Source organism: Syzygium oleosum, unplaced genomic scaffold (genome assembly GCF_021117445.2).
Source record: "Syzygium oleosum isolate NSW1041296 unplaced genomic scaffold, Sole_v2.1 Sole_v2.19, whole genome shotgun sequence".
Classification (NCBI taxonomy): domain Eukaryota; kingdom Viridiplantae; phylum Streptophyta; class Magnoliopsida; order Myrtales; family Myrtaceae; genus Syzygium; species Syzygium oleosum.
In genome coordinates this window covers 3,687,949-3,698,348 of record NW_026607503.1, presented here as the reverse complement: position 1 = coordinate 3,698,348, position 10,400 = coordinate 3,687,949, and the positions used below count along the sequence as shown (strand labels likewise).

General features: G+C 40.7%; 1 protein-coding gene across 1 annotated transcript; it reads right to left on the bottom strand.

Annotated features, from left to right (window-relative positions):
- Positions 1-4,021, bottom strand: LOC115674083 (probable protein phosphatase 2C 40). The gene is made up of 5 exons (XM_030596413.2): positions 3,953-4,021; positions 3,751-3,822; positions 1,130-2,489; positions 757-1,021; positions 1-350 (listed from the first exon to the last, which is right to left on the bottom strand). The coding sequence occupies exons 3-5, from the start codon at positions 2,357-2,359 to the stop codon at positions 187-189; spliced, it is 1,659 nt and encodes a 552-aa protein (XP_030452273.1). The 5' UTR covers positions 2,360-2,489; positions 3,751-3,822; positions 3,953-4,021; the 3' UTR covers positions 1-186.
- Positions 4,022-10,400: the final 6,379 nt, after the last annotated feature.

Sequence of the window (10,400 nt, the reverse complement as noted above, 5' to 3'; positions counted from 1 at the left end):
TGGTATCAAATAACCATATGATTGCAAGACATCAAAAAGTTCAGTTCTAGCACAATTGGTTGCATCAAAATGGTGACAGGTTAACACTCAACCCATGAAATCCTTTTTAATGGCATACAGACTACAAATATTATGTTGAGAAATCTTAATGGTCTAAAGCCGAATCTCTTATTGGCTCATCCTTTTTTATTTGGATAACATGAGAAGTGAGTACGACGGTTGCTGCAGGGATGTTGATGCAGTAGATGTCCGCTGCTTATTGCCAAGGATGATTACTATAACTGTCACATCATCGTGATACTTCCTTCTCCGTCCCGCAGGAATATTCAAGAGCTCATCAGCACTAAAACCTGCAATAGGAACCAGAAATATTCACTAGAAAAAATGAACGCTATCACTAAAAATCTGTTTCTTGTAACTTGTATAGAAATTGCCATTCCAAGTCGGATGGATGGGTTGAATTAATTAATCCTTTTGCAGGTTCTGCTTTCTTTTTTCACTGCTTAAACAGCACAAACTAGAGGATACTGATGCAATTGGCAATCACTAGCTTGCTAACATTACTTTGTACGTCCATAACATGACAGATTCGATGGGTGTGTGTGTGGGTGTGCGAGGCTGAGAGAGAGAGAGAGAGAGAGAGAGAGAGAGAGAGAGAGAGAGAGAGAGAGAGAGAGAGAGAGAGCAGCTTGTTTCCATTGCAGCACCAACAAAAAGGGTACCTAAAAACAAAGAGACATTATCTCAAGCAATTACCTGCATTATTGGCTGCTCTTTGAACAAGCTGTTCAATGAGGTGCTTCGCAGGATCACCAACAGGATTATGCTGGATGAAGAAATGAACAAGCCGCACAACCTCATCATTACTGAAGAAGTCAAAAAGCCCATCACTTCCCAGAACAACAAAGTGATCATTCTCCGACACTCTATGGCTCATTGTGAAGGGATGGGAATAAACATAAGGAGGGCTCCGTAAATTCTGAACACGGAGTATGCCCATCAACATATCATTCATTTTGCTCTGCGAGGATTAAAATAGTTTGGAACAAAATCAATTCGAATTAGATAAATATATTAGTGGGTTCAATATCTTCAACTTCAATTAAAGCATGCATAAACAATTGGCTACCTCTTTGAGGTAACCGACTCCAAATGCTCGAGTAACCTTTAGTTTCCCCTTCACTCTTCCATTTACAATAGGACGAGGATCGTCAGGGTGATCCTCCAAGAGCTTCTTCTTCTCCGACTCATTATCCACAGTATGAGTTTCCGTCAGCTGAATTGTCTTCAAAGCACCGGCCTGCATGCCATCACTTGTCGCCAATATAGCCCTGCTGTCTCCTAAATTTAGAAGATAAATGTCATTCATGTGGAGAAGCGCCACCAACACACATGATCCAACAGATACCAGGTCAGGCCGGTCTTCCATTTCCCGTTCGACCATGTACAGGAAATCACTTTCTGCTTGAGCAACAGCATCATCGAGACAATTTATCACCCCATGGCGAAAAGTCTCATGTGTGGATGCATCATCAAAAGACTGAAAAGGGTCAATTTCTCTATCTGCCACACTTAAAGTGTATGGTTCAGAGGTCAAGGAAATGTCGTTATTGACATTGCCATGCTCTAATGAAATACTTTCAGAAAGTTGATGCAGTGAACTACCTTCACATGACCTATGTAGCTTCATTGTCCGCCATTCCAGATTATGCAGAGAAGAAGCGATTCTGTCATAAAGTGTCCCCGCTAAGAAATCGGCAGCGTCACGCCCATTAAATCCATCATATATTCCACAAAAGAGCCACCCATTTTCTTCTGAGCACACAGCCTGGACTCTATCCTCACCTGCAGCCCCTCCTGCCGTTTGTACATCCATCGCATTAAGAAAGCTCGAGGACTCTGTCCTAGTGAGAGCACTCTTAGACTGACAAAGGTTCGTCTCATTCTCGACAATCTCAGAGTCTGGTGATCCATTCCCAACCAAGGGAGTAATGCTATTAGTGAAGGACGATGATACAAGGTCCAACCGAGATAGGGAAGGAGAAGATGGCAATCTTCTAAATGATTTTGGAGAGTCAATGCTAGGCAAGATTTCCTCTCCTATGATGCCATTGCAGATTCTTGTGTTGGCTAAAGTTGCATTGGCACTCAGAGCAGCACCAGACAAACAAGAAAAGGAGCCATTCCTCATCTTCATGGCAGAACTCCAGGTCATGATACTTTCCGAAGCATCGAATTCATCATTGATGCTCACCGAGCTAGTGTAGCTAGTGGTATTGCATTGATAGCCAAAACTGACACTTAGTTCCCTCGCAGGCATGAGGACAGCAATGTTTAATTCTTCCACAATGTCTCTCATAGAAGACAGATGCTGCCGATGAGTCAAATTCCTCTAGCAGGAAATGTCTGATCTCAGAGAAGTAATTCCTTCCCATGAAAGTTGACTAAAGGCAAAGTTTCAAACAGTTGGATATTGATAGAAGTTGTGCCTGCAGAATTCAGAGGAAGCAAGCAAGATTCAAGGGCTTAATATAAGTGACTTATGCTAAAGGCATCAATGCAGTTTAATAAAGGACAAACAATTTTGACAACAATTGCTTTTGATACATGAGCAAGCAAAAAGTACAAAGAGGTAACCATCAACATCGAAGGCATTTTCTGATAATCAAAGGCAAATGCCATCAAGTGCATCTGTCTTTTACTAATTCATCTAAATGACTAAAAGTTACGTAATTCACATGCCAGCAGCCAACATGGATCAAACAATGAATATTGCTCAGGAAATAAACTCATTAACTGTTCCTTGGATGGACCATATGTAAAGTCACCCATAAAATTTGGCGCTATTGCACGTAGGTAACACGAAAATCAATTAAACGAAAAAACCATATGTTTTGCATGCTTTGCAAGAGCATGACGACGTTTCTGATCTGTTTAATTCAGTAAGAGCATCATTGTGGAAACAAGTGTTTCTCTTCTAAATCTTTAATGCATTTCCTCTTCACCATATAATTTATCATTTATTGACAGTCAAGATTAGAAACCTACTGCAGGCATTTGGAAGTCTATGTTGAAGGTAAAAGAAAACATACAAGAAGATGTAAGTTTGGGAAATCGCAATTGTGAAGGCTAACGATTGAAAGTTTACTAGTTTCAGATACTTCTACGAAATCTGAATTAAGGAGATCACTGCATGTATATGCTATGTTGCTAAATTGTTCGATTGAATCAGTTTATTATCATATCTTTTGGAAACCAACAACAACACAAGTATCTTTGACTGTCCCCTCAAGGCTCCAGATATCACCAGACTGGTACTTCGACATGGCTTCATTCCGACTTAAGCAATCGAATACCCCGATTGATTGGCTCAGAAATCACTCTAGGAAAAGTGAATCTCACTTTAAGTAACAAAGTTAATCCACCACTATTGGTATTTCCAAAAAAGGTATTCAGAGAAGTAATCAAAAGTTCACCACAACAGCTTTCACGTAGGATTACACCAAACACCAGCACAGTATAAAGTGAAGCGTTACTAGCAAAAGGAGAGGAAAAGGGGGTAATAAGTGGTGAAACTTGAAATTGTTTCTCAGTTCTCACAAGCAAATTTTATTGGGAGAACAAAGGAATTAACCAAGTTTGACTCCACACAGATGAGCCTATTCAGAGCTGCCATTTTCAATTGAATAACTAAAACATTCGCGTCGATATAACCCAAGTACAACGTGAACGCCAAGCACAAGTACAAACCTGTTCGGAAAATGGTTTTGCTCTCAGCAAATGAGCCCAGGACTGCCAATTGATTAAAGTGCCTACGATATCCTGGGCACAACAATAAAAAGGTGATTAGAAGAAGGGCAAAGAAGAAGACACAAAACAGAGAGAGTTTTGAGGCACAACAACACTTCACTAATCAATAACTGACCGCAAAGAGGAAGGAAAATAAAATTACCGCTAGTTTCATTCTTTCAAAGTAACTAGGCCAGTGTGATTCGCAGTCCTAACATCCCCATCTGATACGGGAAAAGTGCCAAAAAAGTCCTAAACCTTTTGCATAAGTGCCAATTTAGTCCTAAACCTTTTTTTGGTGCCAATTTAGTCCTAAACCTTTTGCATTGGTGCCAATTTAGTCCTAAACCTTTTTTTAGTGCCAATTAAGTCCTAAACCTTTTAAATTGGTGCCAATTCAGTCCTAAACCTTTTATTTTTGTGCCAATTTAGTCCTTCCGGTCAACTTTGACCGGAATTTGCTGACGTGGACGCCTGCCGGCCGGCGGCCGGTCACCGGCGCCGACGTGGCGCTGACGTGGACAAATTAAATAATATTTTAATATTTTTTGAATTTTTATTTTTTTCCTTTTTTTTCTTTTTTTTTCCACTTTTTTTTTTTGGTTTCTTCTTCATTGGCCGGTCGCCGGTCCGGCGACCGGCCAGAGGCCAGTGGCCGGCGAGCTCGACCTCGCCGGCCACTGGGGAGGGCGGCCTCGCCCGGCGAGGCCGAGCCTCGCCATGGTCGGGCGAGGCTCGACCTCGCCGGATCTGGCGAGGTCGGGCCTCGCCCAGCCGCTGGCGAGGACCGACCTCGCCCGACCATGGCGAGGCTCAAGCCCTCGCCGGAGGCCGCGGCGAGGGCGAGCCTCGCCATGGTCGGGCGAGGCCCGACCTCGCCGGATCTGGCGAGGTCGAGCCTCGCCGGCGGCTGGCGAGGCGACCTCGCCAGATCCGGCGAGGTCGGGCCTCGCCCGACCATGGCAAGGCTCGCCCTCGCCGCGGCCTCCGGCGAGGGCTCGAGCCTCGCCCGACCATGGCGAGGCTCGGCCTCGCCGGGCGAGGCCGCCCTCCCCAGTGGCCGGCGAGGTCGAGCTCGCCGGCCACTGGCCTCTGGCCGGTCGCCGGACCGGCGACCGGCCAGATGAAGAAGAAACCAAAAAAAAAAAGTGGAAAAAAAAAGAAAAAAAAGGAAAAAAATAAAAATTCAAAAAAATATTAAAATATTATTTAATTTGTCCACGTCAGCGCCACGTCGGCGCCGGTGACTGGCCGCCGGCCGGCAGGCGTCCACGTCGGCAAATTCCGGTCAAAATTGACCGGAAGGACTAAATTGGCACAAAAATAAAAGGTTTAGGACTGAATTGGCACCAATTTAAAAGGTTTAGGACTGAATTGGCACCAAAAAAGGTTTAGGACTAAATTGGCACCAATGCAAAAGGTTTAGGACTGAATTGGCACCAAAAAAAGGTTTAGGACTAAATTGGCACTAATGCAAAAGGTTTAGGACTTTTTTGGCACTTTTCCCCATCTGATACCAATCTCTAGTCTCGCCTGAGATTCCAACAACACCCAAAGCTGTTAATGATCAAAGTGATTGACGAATGAATTGGTGGGAAATCATGAACATCAGAGAGCACAAGAGAGGGAGATTCCAATACTCAAAAAGAAAAAAAAAATTGAAAATGAAAATCATGAACATAAGAGAACAAAATCTGAAGTTAACTCATAGATGGCTGAACTCCCATAGAAGTCGACTTGAGTGGTAAGATAAACGAATGGACAATGTTCCATGTGAAGCAGTTTCTTTCCTTTGTTCCCCTTTCTTTTTTTTGGTAATGAGCTAAAAAGACTGCAAAAAAGGTAGTTGAGTAAGAGATTCAAACCTGAATTGTAGGATCACAGATGTCAGAAGCAGAAACAAGCCCGACCCATGATTGAAAGAACGATATTTTCCCTGGGATCGGCGAGAAATTCTTTAAACCGAGGGACACGATGAGAGATATGCAATGGAAGGAACTACAAGGAGAATCTAAGGCTGTTGGGGGGGGAGCTAAAAGAAGATGGGCAGAGAAAGGAGCAGGAAACAGATACATAAATCAAATGGGTATGGCTTTTAACAAAGGGGATGAATATAAAAGTTTGACCTTCCTGCAGAAAACGACAACAACTATTTTAATATTGAATTGATGGGGAAATGAAGACAGAGAGAGACAGAGGAGAGGGACCAATGAGAACAGAGCGAGGAGAGATTTACGAGGCGAATCGACCCCAGAACAGAACAGAGAGAGAGAGAGCGCACGAGCGGTAGGAGAAGACGAGGCCACGGCCGCCGTCCACATCCAAGTTTCTCTCTCGTCTGGGTCACTGTCGTGTCGTTTCGCAAGCTGAACCTTCTTTGGCATGTAAAGAATTGATCAGATCGCCACGACGATCCTCCGTGTTAAAAGCTAAATGCTTTTGCATGAAGCGCAAAGAAAGATGATGAAGAAATGAAAAGAACCAACAAAATCTTGGCTTCCTTAAAATTAAATTGGTGGTATAGATTTTTCTGATAGCTGAAAAAATGGTAATATCTTTTCCAAAAAAGAAAAAGAATAAATGGTATTGTATTAGGCATGAGAAAATTGGTAATTTCATTACTTTTGGTCACTGATTTTATTTCTCGACACACTCTTAATTTCGAGAAAATCCTCGTTAATACTGATAGAATGAGAGCTTTTCTTTTGGACGATTGGTGGAGGAGCGTAAAACTTCTCACCTTATAGTCCTAAAATTTCGTTTTTTTTTCAATTTTAGTCACAAAGCTTATCACGGTTGTTTACTTTAGTAGACGGAAAATCTACGTGACATTTTTTATATTAACGGCCACATAAAATTGAAAAAATAATTAAGAAAAAGTCATGTAGCATTTTCCGTCCACTTAAAATTGACGAAGTTAACAAAATGACTAAAGTGCACCCAACTTACAATTTTAAAGACCTAGCTTACGAAATAAAAATGCAAGGACTTAAGTGTGCTATCGTAAATAAGTTCTAGGACTTGCTTGCAATTGTTTCTTTTTTGCCAAAATATTGTCACTACTTTTCTTATATTTGTTTGTTTACACTTACGCAAATTTTTGAAAAAAAAAAGACAAAATATTATTTGACTATATGAAAAATAAAATATTACCTAAAATATTATTTAATGAACAAATTATATATGAATTTACTTGTTAGCATTTTAATATTGTGAAAGTTTCGAGAGTTTTGAATTTAAAGAAATCAAAGTGCGTGAGCTGCATATATTAAATTAAGCAAAAAGTAAAAAAAGTCGAAGTCATTCCCACTAATGGGGGCAAATTCCTTTTGTCTTTGCAATTGCCACCCAATTTGCAGCTGCATTTGCACTTCTTATCAAAACAACATCAAAACTTCATAAATTTCATGAGTAACAGGAGCAATCTTCCATATACTGCTCTCCCCTTTCTTTCACAAAGCTTCATGAACATTCTTTGAATCAGTCTCAATCACACAATCTTCCCAATTCATTCCTTAATAGCCTCAGCCTCCGCAATTTCGACAAAGTAAAAATGTCTCGAACCCTTCCTTGACCTGCAACACTTCGATAAGCCAACAAACCAATGAAGTTATCTTATCAATTAGAGAATAAGAGTTCAAAAGGATGATAAGTCCATATAATTTTATCAATTCCTGAATATTTTAGTTTCTCGCATTCAAGTAAGGTCACTATCTGGCTGCTCAAGGATGTTGTTGCCAAATTAACAAATATCAACGAAGACCTATAATGACCATTCAACCAACTTCTTATCGGATGTGAGATCCCGAATCGACTTTCACGCCGTATTGCCGAGAGAGTAATTCTTTGTGAATTTTGGGATCTTGACATTGAGGTCTTGATAATGACCAGACCAAGGACTTGGAATTAATTCAACTGTGAAAAATTATGATCCTATCTCAATGAAAGAAATTTTGGGATCAAAGTATGGTATTCACAACATCAAAAGTTGTACCTTCACAATAGTGTTTAAACATTAAAGTGATATCTTGAAGACAACATAACCAAGTTCTTTCATTGTCTCTACTCGAGACCCGAAGTTTAAATGGATCACTTGAGTAGAGCCAATTTTCATCTTATCCTCCACTTTCTATTCGTGCTCTTTGCTTTCACAAACAATGCAAAGATTGAGTATTTTCTCCTTGTACTTTTCCTTCATCCTTTTCTTTCCCTTCCTTTCACTTTGTACTCCCAAACAAAGCCGCAGCGCCTTTTGAAGAGTAACAAAGGCCATGTAAGAATGTCCAAAGCGAGATATCATCAATTCTTAAACCACATAAATCGCCATTGGACAGGATCAAGAAAGAACCCTAAACCCAATATTAAAAAGGATTTCTTCTCCAGGAGAAGCGATAAAAGCCGCTGTTTGGAAGCGAGTGAGCGAATCGCCAATCTGCCATTGGACCATCAAACGGGACAAAACGCAATTGCAGAGTTGAGACAGACGGCCCCATATAGAACCAGCTAATGAACGAAAGCTCAGTTTAGCTGAAGCCCCCGGTTATTTTATTCATTTTCTCAGAAGAGGACAGGTCCATGCAAGACAAACCCATCTTCTCTCTGATCTCTCTCTCTCGTGGACGATGACGAAATTCTAAGTAGTTTGACAGCGAGCTTTAGCATAATAAAATGGTGTGTACAAGAGCAATAATTGGTGTATTAAAGTTAAAAAAAACAAGCGATGTAGATCCTGTTTGACGTAGGAAAACCTGTGGCGTGGTCTGTTAGCTGCATCACATTATTTGTTTATACATAGAAGAAAGAGATGGATGTGACAGAAGGAAAGAGAGAGAAAGAGTGGGCGAGAGGGAGGACTGGGTCAAAATAGAGATGGTGGTGGGGTTGGCAATGGAGGGCCTCGTACGACTCCACATCGTTCGTTTGGGTTTGTCTGAGGATTGATGTTCGGGACGAACAGAACAGCACCAGTTGCTTCAACATACTCGCGACCGTATCTGATCTTGAAGGGCCAAAATCCACAGCCACCTCCGCAGCATAGCTTATACATATATTTTTGAGAGGGTGATGTCTATTCTCTTTTTTTCTTTTTGCGATTGTGTTTCTCATTCGTAATTATTAAGATGCACAGTTGATACGCATTATGTCGCGAGCTTTGACCCTTTCAAAAGTATATAAATATGTCGATGGTATTAGATCACAGATCGAGAATTGGAATCTTTTGCCCCTCTTAAAAGTTGTCTAGACATTTTGAAATTTGCCGCAATATAGGGGTAGTTGCCACTGTCACGTCAAGCAAAGTCGATGAAGGCAAAGTCACAATTGGAGAGACAGAAAGAGAGATATGAGCTATGGCAAGCAACTATGGCCGTCAATATTCTTGCCGCCAGAATGATCTCGACCTATCTTAAATCTCACTTTTGCCTTAGATTAACTTAGGTGAACTTCTCTTTCTTGGACGTCCCACTCGGAAAAAAGGGTGATCCAAAATTGTTCGAGGTGATAGGCATGCTCTCTCTCTCTCTGAATATTTTTTTTTTTTGGTAAGGGCTCTCTGAATATTTTTATGTCAATAAGAATCATAAATATTTTCTCGATGACGTATAGATATTTTGATATTAAATTTGCATAAACAAGTATACTACAATGAAAAAGATTCAGTCTTTTTCTTTAAAGCTCATCGAATGTTGGTGATTGGAAGATTTGATTGGACAAATCAAGCATATTAGAGGATTTGATTGCATTAAAATGTTTGAAGAGCGGAAACGAAAAAAAAGTTAGTAAAAGGACTAAATTAATCTTAACCTAACATGGTTGTAGAAATTATTGGGAGTTGAGTTTGGGAAAGCCCTTGAGCACTGCCATTGGTATTGTTTAGAAAAAAAAAGAGAAAAAGAAAGAAGGAACACTATAAAAATAGGCCACATGTTGGGCTTGGAAGTTTTCGGAGGGTTGGACTTGTAACTGTAGTGGAGTGGCCCAACCCAATTTAAGAATCAATAAAAGCTTGCTTGAGTTGTGGAGTTGGGTAGGCTTGTCCAGTCCTTTCGAAACGACACGAATCTCCTATTTTGTACTGTGCTCCCCTTAATGTCCCCCCCTTAATATCGCAATAAATCTCAAAGATTGATTTACAGATGAGGCCTACAACATCGATTGAGATTAGCCAAGATACTAAGAGGAATGCCGTAAGAATAAAAGATTTTTCCCTCTTTCAAAATTTTTCGACCTGTTTGAAATTGTGAAAATTCCTCGTATAAAAACTTTTAACCACATATGCGCATTTGTAAATCGACAGGCCTAGAAGCTTTCGGACATGCCTTGATCCGAGGATAATTTTTTGTCCGGCGCCAGGTCCAAGAGCATAAGTAGCGAACAGCCTTTAATAATCCTTTAATCTTTGAAAGAGAAAGCGAGGGCAATTTCTCTTTGAGCAAGAAGGAACGTCGTACAATTGGTTTATTTGGGATTAAAGATTAAATGTGTTGTACGGGCATGAATTTTCGTAACTAGGACTTAACGCTTAAGATGCATGTCATCTAATTTATCTCAAAAGAGTGGATTATAAGAATTGCCTGATATAAAAAGTTAACGAAGGTAAGAATTCGGGCTTT

Bases quoted from the DNA above. Each gene is read 5' to 3' on its own strand.
- LOC115674083 (XM_030596413.2), bottom strand. From the start codon at position 2,359: ATGAGAGACATTGTGGAAGAATTAAACATTGCTGTCCTCATGCCTGCG. The intron at 1,022-1,129 runs GTAGCCAATTGT...TAATCCTCGCAG, and splicing joins GAGTCGGTTACCTCAAAGAG to AGCAAAATGAATGATATGTT. The intron at 351-756 runs GTAATTGCTTGA...TTCCTATTGCAG, and splicing joins AAGAGCAGCCAATAATGCAG to GTTTTAGTGCTGATGAGCTC.